The 18,650-nt window shown below is 35.3% G+C and overlaps 1 protein-coding gene, 1 long non-coding RNA gene and 5 other non-coding genes across 7 annotated transcripts in view; all 7 read left to right on the top strand.

The window, feature by feature from the left end:
* Positions 1–11,762, top strand: part of LOC137392976 (tubulin-specific chaperone cofactor E-like protein) — a 49,265-nt gene extending 37,503 nt beyond the window's left edge. The window contains exons 6-9 of the mRNA XM_068079352.1: positions 4,344–4,492; positions 6,524–6,672; positions 6,804–6,943; positions 11,284–11,762. Of these exons, the coding sequence (XP_067935453.1) occupies positions 4,344–4,492; positions 6,524–6,672; positions 6,804–6,943; positions 11,284–11,492 (647 nt within the window). The 3' untranslated portion in view covers positions 11,493–11,762. The remainder of the gene's footprint in view (positions 1–4,343; positions 4,493–6,523; positions 6,673–6,803; positions 6,944–11,283) is intronic.
* Positions 32–104, top strand: Trnak-cuu (transfer RNA lysine (anticodon CUU)). Its single transcript has one exon. It is a non-coding gene; the product is annotated as a tRNA-Lys (tRNA).
* Trnak-cuu (transfer RNA lysine (anticodon CUU)) lies at positions 472–544 on the top strand. Its single transcript has one exon. It is a non-coding gene; the product is annotated as a tRNA-Lys (tRNA).
* Trnak-cuu (transfer RNA lysine (anticodon CUU)) lies at positions 912–984 on the top strand. The gene has a single exon. It is a non-coding gene; the product is annotated as a tRNA-Lys (tRNA).
* On the top strand, positions 1,350–1,422 carry Trnak-cuu (transfer RNA lysine (anticodon CUU)). Its single transcript has one exon. It is a non-coding gene; the product is annotated as a tRNA-Lys (tRNA).
* On the top strand, positions 1,790–1,862 carry Trnak-cuu (transfer RNA lysine (anticodon CUU)). The gene has a single exon. It is a non-coding gene; the product is annotated as a tRNA-Lys (tRNA).
* A 3,690-nt stretch (positions 11,763–15,452) lies between the features above and the next one.
* LOC137395121 (uncharacterized) lies at positions 15,453–16,919 on the top strand. Its single transcript, XR_010978443.1, has 4 exons — positions 15,453–15,602; positions 15,951–16,057; positions 16,272–16,394; positions 16,710–16,919. It is a non-coding gene; the product is annotated as an uncharacterized lncRNA (long non-coding RNA).
* The last annotated feature ends 1,731 nt before the right edge of the window (positions 16,920–18,650 follow it).

Genomic DNA, 18,650 nt, shown 5'->3' with positions numbered 1-18,650 from the left:
ATGAGTGTAATGCAAAAGTATTGCTACATCAGCCCGGGTGGCTCAGTTGGTAGAGCATGGGACTCTTAATTCCAGGGTCGTGGGTTCGAGCCCCACCTCGGGCGTTGTTTTCACATGTTTTCTTTGGTTTTTGAAAGCAGTAGGTTCGAAATGTTAATGCTAGTGCTGATTTGAACCCTTCTTATCCCGGTTATACTTTGGATCAATTTCGGATTGTTTACGAACAAAAAATTAAGTTTCGATGCCCATAAAATGGTGTATGACTAGATTTTCTATCTTACTGGTTCACACGATACTTGTTTTTGTATTTTTCGAACAATTTTTTGTATAACACATTCATTGTTGGCGAATGCAGCTTTTGGTGGTTGGTTTTATGTTGCGATTTTCAAGATTGTATGGTTCAACGTATGCTTCCAAGTAACATTTGTGTTATCCCGATGATGAGTGTAACACAAAAGTCATGGTACATCAGCTCGGGTGGCTCAGTCGGTAGAGCATGGGACGCTTAATCCCAGGGTCGTGGGTTCGAGCCCCACCTCGGGCGTGCATTCGAATTTTTTGTTAGGCTTTTGAAAGCAGTAGCTTCGATATGGTAATGCTAGTGCTGATTCGAACCCTTCTTATCCCGGTTATACTTTGGATCAGTTTCGGATTGTTTACGAACCAAAGATCAAGTTTCGATGCCAATGAACTGATGTATGACTAGATTCTCTATCTTACTGGTTCACACGACACTTGTTCTTTGTATTTTTCTTACAATTTCTTGTATAGCGCATTCATTGTTGGTGAATGTCGATTTTGCTCGTGCTTTTTATGTTACGATTTTCAAGATTGTTTGGTCCAACGTATGCTTCCAAGTAACATTTGTGTTATCCCAATGATGAGTGTAACACAAAAGTCGTGGTACATCAGCCCGGGTGGCTCAGTCGGTAGAGCATGGGACTCTTAATCCCAGGGTCGTGGGTTCGAGCCCCACCTCGGGCGTTGTTTTCTCTTTTTTTTGGTTTTTGAAAGCAGTAAGTTCGAAATGTTAATGATAGTGCTTATTTGAACCCTTCTTACCCCGGTTGTACTTTTAGATCAATTTTGGATTGTTTACAAACCAAAAATTAAGTTTTGATGCCAATGAAACGATGTATGACTAGATTCTCTATCTTACTGGTTCACACGATACTTGTTTTTGTATTTTTCTTACAAATTCTTCTATAGTACATTCATTGTTGGTGAATGTCGATTTTGCTCGTGCTTTTTATGTTGCGATTTTCAAGATTGTTTGGTCCAACGTATGCTGCCAAGTAACATTTGTGTTATCCCAATGATGAGTGTAACACAAAAGTCGTGGTACATCAGCCCGGGTGGCTCAGTCGGTAGAGCATGGGACTCTTAATCCCAGGGTCGTGGGTTCGAGCCCCACCTCGGGCGTTGTTTTGACATTTTTTCTTTGGTTTTTAAAAGCAGTAGCTTCGAAATGTTAATGATAGTGCTGATTTGAACCCTTCTTATCCCGGTTATACTTTGGATCAATTTCGGATTGTTTACGAACCAAAAATTAAGTTTCGATGCCAATAAAATGATGTATGACTAGATTCTCTATCTTACTGGTTCACACGATACTTGTTTTTGTTTTTTTGTTACAAATTTTTGTATAGTGCATTCATTGTTGGTGAATGTGGATTTTGTTGGTTGGTTTTATGTTGCGATTTTCAAGATTGTTTGGTCTAATGTATGCTTCCAAGTAACATTTGTTTTATCCCAATGATGAGTGTAACACAAAAGTATTGCTACATCAGCCCGGGTGGTTTAGTCGGTAAAGCATGGGACTCTTAATTCCAGGGTCGTGGGTTCGAGCCCCACTTCGGGCGTGTATTCGAATTTTTTGTTCGGCTTTTGAAAGCAGTAGCTTCCACATGTTAAAGGTTGACTTGCAACAAAATTCACATTACCATTATTTGATATGAAAAGATTCACCATGTCTTACTCTGTTGTGTTGTAGGTGCAAAATATGTGGAAAGGTGATTACAAGCTCTTAAATGCTCCAAAACGAACAGAAAATCGCAGCCACACGAGATCGCCGTAGTTTGGATTCCCGTTCCTAAACGCCTCAAATGTGATGTAGTTGTGACAGATGGCTTCTGTTTACACTTTCTTGCAACCTCATTCATCGAAATATTTTCACAAATATACTTCACGCATTCAATAAAACTATGTCTATTGTTCTTACGCGTCTATTTTATCGTCATTGTAATGCTGTCACTTTTAGCACTGATATCTTATAACTTACCGTAAAAATTCGTTGAACTATTTAACCTTAGCTCGAAGGAGTACATATCATTGTCTGATAATCATGACGAGCCTGTTGGTCATCTGTGATAATCTGAAAGTGCTGCAAAAATTATTTGCGCAGTATTGGGTCACATGATCAGATTACGACTTGACGATTGAATAATGCCGAAACAAAACTGTAAAGTAGCGAGCATCTATGCTTGATACGGGGTCTTCGGTAAGACCCGAAGTGATTGTCATAAACTAGTACTACGATAAGTTTTATATAGAGTTTTGTATTGATCTTTGAATTCATGTGAGAACATACGTGACAAGACGATAACCAAATTTCGTGGTTACTTCATCGAAATAAAAAGATTCCAATCTACGGCGGCTTTTCGTTTTTGAGCTTTTAAGACCTTGTAATCACATTTCCACATATTCGGCACTTACAACACAGCAGAGTAAGACATGGTAAATCTTTTGATACCAAATAACTGTGATGTGAATTTTGTTGCAAGTCAAACTTTCATGATAATGCTGATTTGATTCCTTCATCTTCCGGCTATACTTTGGATCAATTTCGGATTGTTTACGAACCAGGAATTGGTTTTGATGCCAATTAAATGACGTATGACTAGATTCTCTATCTTACTGGTTCACACGATACTTGTTTTTGTAACTTTCTTACAATTTCTTGTATAGCGCATTCGTTGTTGGTGAATTTGGCCTTCAGTGGTTTGTTTTATGTTGCGATTTTCAAGATTGTATGGTTCAACGTATGCTTCCAAGTAACATTTGTTTTATCCCAATGATGAGTGTAACGCAAAAGTATTGCTACCTCTTAATCCCAGGGTCGTGGGTTCGAGCCCCACCTCGGGCGTTGTTTTCACATGTTTTCTTTGGTTTTTGAAAGCAGTAGGTTCGAAATGTTAATGCTAGTGCTGATTTGAACCCTTCTTATCCCGGTTATACTTTGGATCAATTTCGGATTGTTTACGAACAAAAAATTAAGTTTCGATGCCAATAAAATGATGTATGACTAGATTCTCTATCTTACTGGTTCACACGATACTTGTTTTTGTATTTTGCTTACAATTTTTTGTATAGCATATTCATTGTTGGCGAATGTGGCTTTTGGTGGTTGGTTTTATGTTGCGATTTTCAAGATTGTATGGTTCAATGTATGCTTCCAAGTAACATTTGTTTTATCCCAATGCTGAGTGTAACACAAAAGTACTGGTACATCAGCCCGGGTGGCTCAGTCGGGAGAGCATGGGATCCTTTATCTCAGGGTAGTTAGTTTGGACCTCGGGCGTGTGATCACATTTCGATACACGCTTCATTCATTTTTTCAGTTTTTCTTATAATGTCTCGTGATTGTTTTGATTTCATGGCCATTTCTTGCATCGGATTTCAGCTTAGACGCAATTATTCAAGGTTTTATGGCTTTAAGGTCAAGTATGACATGATTTTCGAAGATTATTGATGATTTCGCTCCTGTTCAGGGTTTGTCATAAGAAGATCCCTCAAACTCATTCTTTGTTTTGGTTAAATGTTGCAGTCATTAAGATATGCCCATACAATGCTCCCAACATAGTATAACTTCTTTTATGCTGGAAAAGTTGTACTGCTACTTTTGATTTTTTCAGCCATGGTGACTCAGTGGGAAGATCAACGCTTTCTTACTTCACTTTTAGCTCTAATATTCTCTGCTCCACATCGAGTTTCTGTCACATTTTGTAACCCTTTTCATTACAACTGCCTGTTTTACGGTTTTAGAGGAGCTTATTTGACCTTTTGTTTTTGTGGTTATACCTGTGATCATTTTTTACTTTTTTTAGGAACAAAAAGTCGAGAGTTGATGTCGAAACTTGCGGTAAAACGAGATTATTATCATGTGGCAATTTTAAAATTTAAAGTAGAATGCTTGCTCATTCTTATCATTTTTTCCTCTTCGAACATTTTCAATTGTGCTAAACTACAGGTCAACATTCGATACCTGCATGATAAGATGTGAGAGACTGTTCAAAGGGCTCACCTTAAGACTAGGCTAGATATCTCGCTTTTCTTTTTTGTAGGCAATGGAGACGAAAATGCTTCCATGTTTGCTCACCTGTCAGTGTTAAACATGAACAATACAGCAATATCTGAATGGGATGAACTTGACAAATTGTCAGCTATTAAATCCGTGTCGGATATCAGACTCTTTTCCATTCCTTTAACTTCGGTGAGTATGTGCTATGTTTCCGGCTTGGTTCACTTCATACAATAGTGATGTAAGTTAATCGCTCCATTTTACTTCATAAGTAAAATGGAGCGATAGGTGAAATTTAAATAAATTAGTTTTTTTTAATTATATAAAGATACCAGCTAAGTTTATCACCTCTAAAAATAAGGAAAGCGTTGTCAAGCCTATACTTCCTTTTATTGTATCTCCTATAATTATTATTGTTGTTATTATTATCTCTGTGTTGGAATAAGAAAACTCTTTTTAGTTGATTATTTTGAATATTATTATTACTATATTGATGTCTAGTTTAGGTTCTTAAAAATTTTTTTTAATGTTATTTCACAGTGTGTATTTGTTTTCAACAGTTTTTAGTTATCTGAAGGGATTAGTCCTTAGGTTTTCATACAGTCTTTAGTCATCTGAAGGGATTAGTCCTTAGGTTTTCATAGTGTTTAGTTGTCTGAAAGGATTAGTCTTTAAGTTTTCAAGACCACTTTGGACGGTCTTTAATTATCTGAAGGGATTAGTCCTTAGGTTTTCATAGTCTTTAGTTATCTGAAGGGATTAGTCTTTAGGCTTTCATACAGTCTTTAATTATCTGAAGGGATTAGTCTTTAGGTTTTTATACAGTCTATTGTTTCTTGAAAGGATTAGTCCTTAGTTTTCATAGTCTTTAATTATCTGAAGGGATTAGTCCTTAGGTTTTCATAGTCTTTAGTTATCTGAAGGGATTAGTCTTTAGGCTTTCATACAGTCTTTAATTATCTGAAGGGATTAGTCTTTAGGTTTTTATACAGTCTATTGTTTTTTGAAAGGATTAGTCCTTAGTTTTTGAGCTGTAGAACAAATTAAACAATTCAAAGTTCATCATTATAAAAATACTTTTCTCGACGGAAAAAATATTGACACAAATGAATCAAGTTTGACATTGTCTGTTGTTTTAGTTTCGAGTTCGCTGATGTTTGCTTATGATTTCATCATCTGTTTTCATTACCTTTCTATATGTTTGTTATCTTTTTTGCACTTACTCGTTTTCAGTCCTGTTTTGTAATTTGATCATGCCACAACCATGCCAGTTCTGACATTTGTGCGTTTGTGAAAAGCTGCAAACTACAACAAGCTTTTGGTGGCCCTGTCAGTTTACTCGCATCAACTTCAGGTTGGCTGATTGAACGGCACAAGCGTCTCACTGCCATCATTGCATGAATAATGATTCTAAAAAAAACTTCAAGTCTATCTGCAGTAATTCTTTTATGGGATTATCTGGTGAGCAACCTATAGAACAGTAAAAGTCGATAGATAATAAATATTCTTAGATAATGCTAAAGTTTTCAATTTCATTAAATTAATTGAGTTATCTATTTATTTGATTATTTATAGCTGTTTTATTTTACCAGTATTACAGTCTTTGATTGTAACTATATTTTATATAAGAAAAGTGCATTAAATTTTAAATAGCAACAATAATTTTGCTATCAAAACTTGGTCTCATTGCCTGGTTCTACCAGCACTTGTTAGACGAATACATTGTACTCGCGGTACTAGAGGCATATTTTAGTGGAAGGTGTTACAGCAAGTTTATCACGATGAATCCAATGCTTTATTTTAAACATTGAGTATTTAAAATCGGTTATGTATCTGTGGAATTCAAAAACGTTATCAAGAAACAAGGTAATTAATAAACTCGTTGTTGAGTGCTTTTGATGGCACTATTTGTCATTATAAAATATAAAACGCTTTGGACGGTGATGTCTCCTAGATACGTTCATTTTTACATGACCAGTAGAGCCTGGCTTCACCCTTGGCTCATGTCTAAACAAATCTAACAAACATTGTACTGTAAACATTTATTATGAAATTTTTATTTATTTATGTATTTATATGAAATAATATATTTCAACTAGTAAACTTCAAGGGTAATACTAAACAAAAATTGCTCTAGGCTATCTATACACATATACATTAAAAGTTCTTGTGTTCACACTGATTTACTGTGCTCTGATTTTGATATTTATTTCTGTGTTGTAGGGTATCGCTGACAGAGAGAAATTGATGAGGCTACTCTCTGTCCATTTTTCTCAGTTACGGTTAATTAATGGAAGTCCTGCAGTCAGTGGGGATACAGCCGAGCGAGTCTACATGAGACATTTTGAGGAATGCAGCGATAAACCAGCTAAGTTAGTTTACGGCTGCTTCCAATATGTTGGTTTTTCATGAACGCTAAAAGTCTGCAAATATGCTTTTAGCACACTTGCATGTCTTAGTACTTGATCAGAGAGTTTTAGTTGGCTTATATTTCATTGTGTAGGTATCATGAGCTGGTGGCTAAGCATGGCACTTTGCAACAATTGGCTGAGGTAGACATGACTCCACCCTTTTCTTTTTCTACAACAATCGAATGCGATGGTCGCCAGGAGGTCTGGGATATTCCCGCAAAACAGACTATAGGTATGTTGAATGAAAATATTGGTGATTTTGGACTGATACACGTGTAGTGGACCTTTAGTGAATCTTTTGTGTGTTCTGCTATTACCGTGTTGCAAGTACTATTAGGCCACGTGTTTCCTGTTGATCATCAGACACGCTAATGCTTTCTGGTTTATGGGTACTGTAGATCTTATAGCTGTATCGATCAAGATACTTTTCTGTTTAAAATTTATTGTGTCACTATTTTAACTTACTGCATTGCTAATCCACAAAAAAATTAGTTTTACTGCTTGGGTGGATTATTAGTATTATCAGGTAATTTTAATAGTATTAAGTATGTAGTATTATGTTTTAAATATTTCAAATAATAAATATATATTAATATATTAAATATTTATATCCAATTCCTGTTGAACCTCTACATATGAGTTTAATTTGTTTCAGTCTCACAGCTTGAAATTTAATTTAAATTTACAACTAAAAACAATTTAGTTTGCTTCAGTCTCCAGTTACAGAATCGATTGATAAATCAATCGATACTGAAATTAGAGTTAACATTAGAGCAAATGTATTATATAAAACTCTGTAAAAAAATTGAACGCAAAATCTTATAAAAGTAAACTAAGGAAAACAGGTTTTTGTTGTTACTGTATTCCAGTAACACGCCAATAAAAATGTAGGTTTGACGCTCTATAGCTATTGAGGTAGAGCTGATAATATAAATATACTGGTACAACGTAACGAGCTAACTCATCTTTTAGCATCATTCATAACTTTTAGCTAACTTATCGTTGCTGTTTTGTTGTTTTGATACTGCTTATGCTATTTTTAATTTTCATCAGCATTTTTGATTTTACTTATTCAACTTTTCAATGCTTTGAAAAATCTCAAACCCCAAATATTGGAAATTGCCTTAGGGGTAGGATCTTGTGTTTGCTGGAATTTTACATTACGTGTTGTGAAATTTGTATGTTGAACTTGAAGTGAGTGGAGATTTGACTATCTAATCTTATGCCCAAGAGTAGTGCCAGAATGTTGAACTTTAGTTATTTTTGCATTGTTCCTCATTTGTCACCTGTTCACTGGATGGTGCAGGCAGTCACAGACTCTTAAGGTGATAGAAATCTTTATTTGATGAAGTGGACTCTTAAACTGCATGACTATTATTGTAATTCTTCTGAAAGCTGAAAGAGACAAAAATATCGTCTCATTCAAATCTTACAAATATAATATATTTACTATATATTTTATAGTATCTATAATATAATATAGTTGATCTATTTATTTGTATATTTATTTGTATATATGTTTATCTATTTATTTACATATATATATACTAGAAATTCCTCTGTCATACAGCCCACGACCAAAGTGATAATGAAAAAAAGAAAGGGTACTGCTGGTTGTTGAAAAAGTAGTTGTCAGCAGGAATTGACAGAGTGTAGTGTAAATGAGAGTTGTTCGAGATGATATAAAATAAATTCGAGGGAACATCATCATCATCTGGAAACAAAGGGGCTACTAAGTCCATGTCATTTACATCGCCTGCAACATCTACTAAAGAATTATCTGAATCAGATGTGTTGTTGTTATTAATTTGAGTAGCGTGTTGTTGACCATTAGCATTTGATGTTGATGGTTGCGGTGAGGACCTTCTATTTATCCTCCTATTGAGCTGTAATAATTGAGAGACACTTGGACGGCCACTGCGTCGGCGACGACGTGGTGTTCTGGGAAGTTGTATGTCCATAGTAGTTGTCTCATGACCAAACACGAGCGAAGCGATTGGTTTGGGAGATTTATGATAAATGCACATGTGCACACAACTCCCAAAAAGTTATCTGTTAACGGCCGTCACCAAACACTTGTAACGAAATCTTATCAACAAATTTAACTATTTTTCTGTAAAGGGGTTTAAGTATAATAATGATACAAAACGCATATAAACCTATTTAAATATGTTACCAAGCCTTTGAAAGGTTACCGCAGATTCCTAAAACTAACCCATCTGATCGGATTATACATAAACAGACAGATTTATTTGGCCGAAAATCGTTATTAAAATTTGCTTAGCCTCACTTTTATCAAAGTTAAGACCGAAAATTAAAACGCCGAGCGACCGAGAATAGAACGATTAAGTCGTGCGCATTTCACAAAAAAATAGTCACCAGTCTATAGCATTGTCGAATTGCCGAAGGTTTCTGTAATTAACGTAGGAGTACCGAAATCGTTTCATTTTTGCCGATTTCAAAGTAACTGACATTTTAGACACTTTTGAGTACTTTGATATTCTGATGTCCAACGCAGTGTAAGTAAAGGAAATGACGATGATTTTTTTTCTAACGGTTCTTATGAGAATATTACAATAATTAATTATAAGTTTGGATGACTACAGAACAATGACTACGTAGTACAGATTTTCTAAAAATCTATATAAATATCACAACTTCGTGATATTGTTAGCTATGACGTTTTGAAATGTAAACAAAATTGTGCATTGGTTTTATATTATTACTATATTAATAATATTGGTTATTCTAATAATATCAGTGCATTTTACTTCTAATATTGGCCAATATTGCATTTCTCCTATTGCAGGGGGAGAGATATAAACATAATATTTTCCTTTCATTATTGCTATTTGTTGTATATAATAACACCCACACCCAGTATATTACAGCTACCATTGCAGTTATCATATTGCACTGCAGTGCCATTTGACTGCTAATATTGCATTTCTCAACCATCAGTACCCTTTCTTTTTTACCAATATCACTTTGGTCGTGGGCTCTATGACAGTGGAATTTCTAGTCAAGTTGTTTTGAAATTAAATTCAAAAAGTCAATTATGCAAAACAAAAGGTTGTAAAAAATCACATCTAATCTACTACTATCTCAAACCTATGTTTTACAACAATAAAATAAATATTAACTAAAGCTGTAGGCCTAACCTACTGTACTCTATGTTATTTAACAACATCAATAATGAAATATGTTTATTATATCTCTGAAATGCAATATTAGAAGTAAAATGGCAAGCTGCTGTGTAATATGCACAGTTTGAAAGTTGGTTGTGTTGAATGTAGAATGGTTTTGATAGCGACCTATGACAGAAAGCGAGCATCAGAATTCACACGTCTGGAAGTTTTCTGCAAACTGGAGCAAAATAAAAAAATGTTCTCATAATAAAGGGGCATTGTAGTTCAGCCCTAGCTTGTACATAAGATGTAAAGAATTTTGGCTAATTTTCTAAATAATTTAATGAAATCTTCGGTAATTGGACAAATAAAACATAGGCTGATAAACTGTCTACCACAATTTCGTACTTGTAAATTGGTCTACGCCTCAAACGGTCTACGTTTATTACAGAAACCTTCGGATAAATAAATTTGAATGGTTATTCTTATAATTAAATCTTATAAGAATTTTATAAAATCGAATAATTATTCTTATAATTAAAAATTTTTGCAAGATATTAAAAACGGAAAGATATTAGAAACCTTTGGCAATTGGACAATGCCATAGGCTGGTGAAATGTGCACATTTTTCTCGTGAAATACGCACGACTTAATATTTTTACACTCGGTCGCACGGCTTTATCGGCGTTTCGTTGGCCAGTCTTAATTTTGATTTAAAAAAGTCTTGTCAGGTTTTAATATCGATTTTAGGCCAAATTAATCTGTCTAGTTATGTGTTATCCGATCAGATGGTAAGGTTTAGGATAGTGTCTACAAATTTCAAAGGCTTAGTAACATATTTAATTAGGTTTATATGTGTTTCGTATCGTTATTATACTTAAACGGCTCCATTGGAAAATAGTTAAAATTGTTGATAATATTTCGGTACAAGGGTTTGCGACGGTGTTGATGAATAATTTTCGTGAGTTGTGTGCACATATGCATTTATCATAAAGCTCCCAAACAATTGTTCGCTCGTGCTTGGTCGTGGGAATATATTTATTATATATTTATATAGTATCTATAATATAATATAGTTGATCTATTTATTTGTAAGTTATTCATTTGGCCACTTGAAGTAAGTTTTTGATTTAGTTGTAATGTAACAGCTGTGAAATGAATTTGATCCATCATGTTGCATATTGTCTGTTTGTCAATTACCAATTTTAAATGGTGCGTCGCTACAATTTATATATTACATTGGCTAAATCATTTCCTGATAATACTGTAAATTTTTGTTTTTGTAGCCAAAATGTTCTCAATCTGAATAACACAATTGTTTTTTGTTTGTTTTACAAACAAACATGAAACAATACATAATGAACTGAACTTTGTTAATTTCTGCCTTTGTTCATTAAAGCGGTGATATGATTATTAGTTTATCATCATTTGCGTTCATTGGCAGGTCAGTTGAAGAAGTGCCTGAGCAAGTTTGTTGGATCCTCAAACTTCAAGCTGGTTCTTGCCGGCAATGCGGAACACGGACCTACTGAATTTCTTAGCACATGCTCAAATCGGTTTGTCTATTCATTTCTCAAGAGCGACGGAGAAACGCTTCTCTGCCATAAATTCGACACTGTGAAACGACCGATTCCTCTTAGGAGAAAGCACTGATGTTTAATTTAAACATTCTGGATATTTTATACATAGTGCTCAAATAGCTCTAGATGGTCATCTCAATCCCTCCAGATTTTATAAAAGTCATATCTAGGTTGTTGATTCCAATCGACTTCATTGTTCTATTTGTGTGATTACAAAGTTTATATATATACTATTTTTGCATAAATTTGTTTAGTTATTTTATTATTATCATTCTATTTAGCAAATTTTTTAAAATTATGATTTACAACTAAATTTTTTTGTTTAGTATGTGGTTAGGTGAATGACCGGCGTTGCATGGGTAATAAAAAAGTTTTTGCATAGAAAATTTATTAATTAATTTATTGATTAATGCTAATTAATCGTACTATAATAGACGCCATTATTATAACTTAAACAGCACTCTAAAAATATTGCGAGATGGTCTCACGCAATCAGGATCTTTAAGCACGCTAGCTGAAGCTTGAGTTTTTTAACCAATCGCTATTAAAGATTGGCAGATGTAGTACGTATGATGTGCACAACTATTCCATTGTATAGCAATGTAGCCACATGACCTGGTAGATAAGCACGCCTGTCAGCAGACCAGGAGGTTTTGAGTTCAAATCCAGTATGTAGCGCTGGATTTTTTGTTTATAACACTTTATCCACTGGACGCACGAATGAAAAACGGCCAACAGACAAATGAAAAACACTGTGAGTGATGTACAGTATATGAATAAGAGTTGCCATTGAGGCTACTACATACCTGAATTTTTATATTTCCGGAATACGCTATCACGCTTCAAGTTTACTCAGAGTTAGTATGACTAGTAATTAGAATTCCATTTTCTGGTTTACTGCTTGTTTTCATTGCTGGCATGGTTAAAAAAATCAGTGAAAAACCTAGTAAAATGATTAAGTTTGCCTAAAATATCAAACTAGGCGTGATTGAGTTTATTCATGTACTCAGCGGAAGACGGCGGGTAGAGGGAGACAGATTTTCGATTGCTCAAAAAATTTTCACCGTTAGCCTCATATCTACCATACTTGGTCACTAAATACTACATCCCGGTCTTTAAAAATTGGCTGTTGTGTGGTATGCAAGATGAACTGCTTAGGAACACGGTCTATTACAAATATTTGTCTCATGTTACTCCATAAAATTCTTACAGGATAACATGAGACATGGTTGGAGGGCACCTTGAAATAATTGCACTTAGTAGGAAGTTGAGACAAAATTCATGATAATGTTGGGATGTTGAGAAAAGAGCATTACACCATACATTTATTGCTAATATTAGGTTTAAAAACCAAACAAAAAACATCTGTAAAAGCACTGAACTATAACACCATTGATGCACTTTGGCAGCATCTAGAGGGCGAAGATAAACAAACTTATTAATTTGCCAGCCAGTGGAACAAGTAGGAAATGCTGGCGTATCTTCACATGTTCTTGCCAGCTAGATACTATGTCTTTCCTGTTGAGAGAATGACTCTGGTGCAGCGAAAGACAGAAATCACTTAAACATTCGGATACAACTCTATGGTTTATTCCATAGAGTCCAGTCTTTTAGTCATCTCGATTGACTTTGAGATAGAGAGAGACAAGCTTTAATAACAAAGGAAAAGCATAAAAGTGTAATACAGCTCTTCTACAAAGAGCTAATGCTCCAGTAAGTACGGATAGGATGGACAGTACACTGACTACAGTGTTTATAATGATAGAACACCTGTTTCAAATTATCAAAGCTAAAACTAGTAATTCTATGCAGTGGAATGAACAAGATGATGGGTGTAATTTAATAAATGTGGTTTCTTACAATTATTATTACTAATTATTACAAGTGTTAATTATTTTATTACCCTATAGCAAGTTTCTATCCAGTAGAATGACCCAAAACAATTCATGGAGCAGTTTATCAAGTTTACATATTAGTAAAAATGAAGCAATCAAACTGTCATGTCGACTTGTGCCTCTGCCCTCATAACTGGCCCACTTGTATCGCAACTGACGGAGGTGTCGTGACTGTCATCACTTACGTCTGGTACATTTGGCATGCGAAACTTGTGGCCGTTAAATGATGAAAACTCTGCTTTGTGAAGACAATTATTGGTGATGCCGGTGTCACTCGACATGCCTAACACTTTCGCTGCATAGTATTTATTGGCTACTGTGAGGGTTTGGTTTCAACTAGAACAAAATCACCCTCAGCAGGGTCTCATACAACTACCAACTCAACGATAATAACTAATGGAATAACTCCATCTATTTCTTCAGCTTCTTGCAGCTATTTGGATAGCTTCTGATCATTTTCGGTGTCACACAATTAGGTATGACCTTTGGCACCTTTGTGTGGTTTATTAGCTGCTCTGTGTTTGGGGTTTGTGCAGGTTTTACTGTGTCTGGTGTAATCTCCATGTTCTGCTGATTTACTGCATAATTTAAATATGAATTAATTTATTAATTTTACTATAAAACACAATTCCTTTAAAAATACAACCCCAAAACTTAATTCAGATACAAAACTTATTAGAATTGGAGCTACCGATATATGGAAATTTAGGAAAGACGTGCTTTGATTTGAGCTTAAAAATTCTTAAATTATAAAATTGTTGGCATTATTTTGTAGGGAATTTTGTCCTCTTGTCAAATGGTACACAATATCAATTAATTTTAGAGCAACGGCTCATGGGAGTTATATTTGCTTTCTATTATAGGTCATAAAAATAGTGGGCGTAGCCTGTTTGTTTAGAAACTAGCGAGCTCTCATGTGCACTTCCATTCATCGCGTAACACCTCGCCACGCGGCACTGTTTACAACGACTACTTTCCTTTGTTGCAATGAGTGTCCCTTTACAATACTGGTTGTAATAGCTTCCAGTTGTCTAAATAGTCACATTGCAACGGCGAGATAAACTGTACAGCATACATATACATAGAACTTAGCCAGAGCCGTTATAGCTTCACATAGTCCCGTGATAAAAACCGAAAACGAAACGCTTGTTTCCAAACAAACCCGATCGACATACTGATCTCTTATGGAATATTCATAACTCGTTATCAATACCTCACCTTTTCGCATTTACTTTTACTTTTTACAATAGATTATTGGTAGCTTCTTGTAGCGATTTTGGTTTTCTTTCAAATGGTGGGAGGGAAAAATCTAGTTCCTATCCAAATAGTCCTAGGGGAGAGTCATGGTATACGGCATATACGGTAGAAAAATTTCCGTTCCTATCCTAAAAGTCTCATTTCCCATTAACTCGCTACAACCCGCGAAATTCTCGTTCCCATTCCGCTAAACCTTGATGAGCAAATAGGTAATAACTAATGATCATTTATTGAGAGTACTCGGAATACACAGTGCATCATCTTCATTGTTAATTAAGAGTGCTATATTGTTAACGTTGAGTGGTGTATTGTTGACCTTGAGTGGTGTATTGCTAACTTTCAGTGGTGTATTGTCGGCTTTGAGTGGTGTATCGTTAACTTTGAGTGGTATATTGTTAACTTTGAGTAGTGTATTGTTCACTTTGAGTGGTGTATTGTTCACTTTCAGTGGTGTATTGTCGACTTTCAGTGATGTATCGTTGACATATGATGATAGAGTGGTGTATTGTGGACTCGGAGTGGTGTATTGTTGACTGAGTGGTATATTGTTAAGTAGTATATAATTATATAAGCATTTTGCCACCATCCTGAGCTGAGTACTTTATTATTATTACTGCACAGGTTTATTAAGACTAAAGGCTAAAGGTTGACTTGCAACAAAATGCAATGTAACAGTAATTATAACCTGCACAACATTACCCACTTACTTTAAACGACTGTACCTTTTTCACTTGTTAGCATCAGTCTTTAGAACAAGATTGCATTGGTCAGTACATACGCAATAGGCTTTGATGTTTGTTAGTAGTAGTCTGAGCCAAATATCGGTATTATTTCCTAAACTACTTTTACAAAACTCATTCTGTTTGTTTACAGCTAAAAGACCAGTGGCTACTCCATTACCATGTACACGGTACGTGCGTTCAGCAATTTAGATGGTCTTCAAGTATATATAAAAGAACATGAGCTGAGACACACGGTGAAATATGTGGTCATAAAGCAAGACAAGAGCTTCACTGCTCCACTCAATGCCGGTACGCTCTAAACGCTCTGAAACTGGTTACTTACAGGCTTAAATATGTATATATATATAAATATATATAAAAAAAAAAAATATATACAGTGTATACATATATATAATGTTCAATCAGGCCTGTCTGAGCTAGAATTGAGTCTCGGGTGACAGATTTTATTGCATGTATAACAAGCATGATTGATCAGCCTTCTGTTTTTGTTTAGTGATATTTCACTAGGTTTTCAGTTTAGTTACTAATACCGTACTAATCCTTGAAAGATTATGCAGTATATAGAGATATATATATATATATAAACTTTGCTTCTGTTTGGGGTGCTATAAGTTTTTCCATTTTCTTAATCTTCAGAAAGTCTTGCAAAGAAGTCCAGGCATTTCGTTTTGAAAATAATACTATGCAAACATGGCTGAGATATCAACAGAAGGAAGAAGCAGCAATACAATGACAAAGTGCAAGTGAGTGACAGCGATATCTTTGTGTGTAGGGCTGACGTAATGCACTCTTGGTAGATGTCAATAGCAATGCTACTTTTCTACATGTATCAGACTCATCTGCTTTTTTCTTACCCAAATTATGATTTGTTGTTTCAGCGTAATATTTGTATTTGCTTCATTCAGTGAGTTCATGCTTAATTGGGTCATATAAAATATCTATCCAATTGTGTTGTAGAAGGAGACTAATTCTGATCATCCATCAGTGAGGAAACAGCGAAATCTGGTTCAGGACACGGTAAAAATGGATTGCCCTGCCAGATTGACAATAAAGAGAATAGTCAGATATCCTGATTTTCAGGTTGGTGTTTCAAAGTTGTCCAACATTTATGTCAATACATTTATGTCAACAAATGTCAATACCGCGCCAATGCCAGTATAAATCTTTTTTAAAACTATTCACTACCCTAGGTAGCGATGCCAACATTGAAATAAATTACATGTTGTCACACCAACATTCTAGGTATTGTCCTACGTCAACTATATAAACGTCCAATTTTTCCAAACTTGCTAGTCATATTGAGCACTTATTCTGTCTCCTTGGTCTGTTCAGTGTCATTTATGCAGTTATCAATGATAACATTTATACCAACAAAAACCATTATTTGTTTCTAAGTTGAAGCCGATGTCTGAAAACACTTCTGTCAGAACACAGAAGACTAAGATGCTGAGGAGCATGAAGGATGCCTGGCCATTGAGGCTAGAGGAGTACTTTTTACTCAGTCTACTCAAAGTGGAATGCCATCAAAATCACCCAGTTGGCAAAGTATGTTAAAAATATCATCTTTACTATTAATGTCTTTGGATATATTTGTATGACTTTCGTAAAAAATAGAATAACCGTGCAACTGTATATTGTTATCACAGAAGCTGAGCAAAGTGTAATTGCTCCTTTCCACCATGCAATTGAATCGGTGAAAAGAGACAGACGTACCCCATTACACATTGTGCTCACAGTCTGTACATGTTATAAATAAATTTGCGCATTTCTCAAGTTATTCTCTATCTGACACCCACACTTGTATATAGTCTTTTTAGCAAGCAGGTGTGCTTCAAAATGTCGATGATGGAATCAAGTGTCACATTCATCTTATGGTGTCCCAAGGAGTTAACTTTCTACCTAAGATGAGGCCACATATACTTGAGTATCTTAAAACCATGTTCAATGATGCCCTTCCTGACAGATCGAATAGAAGATATTGGCCTATAGATCGTGACATTGCCAATCACATGCATTCTGCATTCTCTTCCATGATGTTAGTATTGAATTTCAGTAGTATTCATTCCACAGCTGAGATTCTCATTGGGTGTTTGCATTGAATTTTTATGACAATGCTTAAAAGTCACGTAATCGATAATTTTTCTTTTGTATTTGCTAACGATCGAATTAATTTGTGCTGAAAATAGCCAGGCTTTATATATGTACTTTATACTTTCACTAAATTGAATGTTATATGATAGCCACTGTTTTTGTTGCATAGGAGCCAATTCTACCACTACAGTTTGTGTGGGACAAATGTTTCACTACTTTACGATGGTCTCTTTGAAGGCTTAGAGGAGTTGGCATTGGCAGTTGAATCAGTTCAAGCACAAAATGGCTCCACCGATTGTGGCCTCTTTGCAGTTACTATGTACATGATCGAAACCTTATTTGGAACTAACCTCCGCAAAACTGCATTCGATCAGCAGAAACTCAGGGCACATGTTGTGACCTGCCTCCAGCAGGGTGAATGGACACAGTTCCCTCGATTACAACTGCCATCAGAGGTCAGACGGACCCGGGCCCACACCATCCGCGACAAGGTAAGAAATCATTGATACAACCACGCGAATAATCACACAATTCTTTTGCTTGTCAACAAACCTCTTGGTGTCGATAACAAAATTCATGACACACCTTGGGGTTCACAAAACACACCTGGGGGTGTTTCAATTATCCTGCAAAACGTCCAGTAAACGGTTTTCTCCTCGTTAAAACTCAGTGGAAGGGGTGTTTCAAACAGACTTTCTGCAAACTTTCCGCTCTTCAAAAATTTTATATACACAATGCATTGGTTTAAAGAAAAGTTAACATCTGGTCTGAGTTGCCGCTATCAGTTTTAGTTTGCGGGAAATGAGAAAATAACGGAACTTCTTCATTTGTTGGAACACATTGGATGGTGGCATTTTATTATTCATAGTAAATGGTCAATTCACCAAAAAAATATTTCGGTGATGAAAAAAATATTTATAATAGGATTTCCATACTTTCTGTTAACAAGCCAGCCTATGTTCATTTTAGCTATTCTGCACATGTTGAAGACCTCATGACAACACTGATTTCGATGCGCCTGGCGGAGGGATGGTACTGCGTGACAGTTGCAACGAATGGTTTAATCGTCGGTGCATCATTATCAAACCTACAGATTTGGAGCCTTTCACTGGAGCTGTGGATAATGAATAGCAATGTAGGAAGGTGTGATCCTCTAGGTTATGCTTTTACTTATTTACATACATGATGCAAGATTAATGTTATGGCATATGTATAGATATGTATAAACTTGTTCTACAGTCTAAG

The sequence above is a fragment of the Watersipora subatra genome, chromosome 4 (assembly GCF_963576615.1).
Source record: "Watersipora subatra chromosome 4, tzWatSuba1.1, whole genome shotgun sequence".
Taxonomy (NCBI): domain Eukaryota; kingdom Metazoa; phylum Bryozoa; class Gymnolaemata; order Cheilostomatida; family Watersiporidae; genus Watersipora; species Watersipora subatra.
The sequence above is the reverse complement of the archived record's forward strand: the minus strand, read 5'-3'. Positions and strand labels throughout refer to the sequence as shown.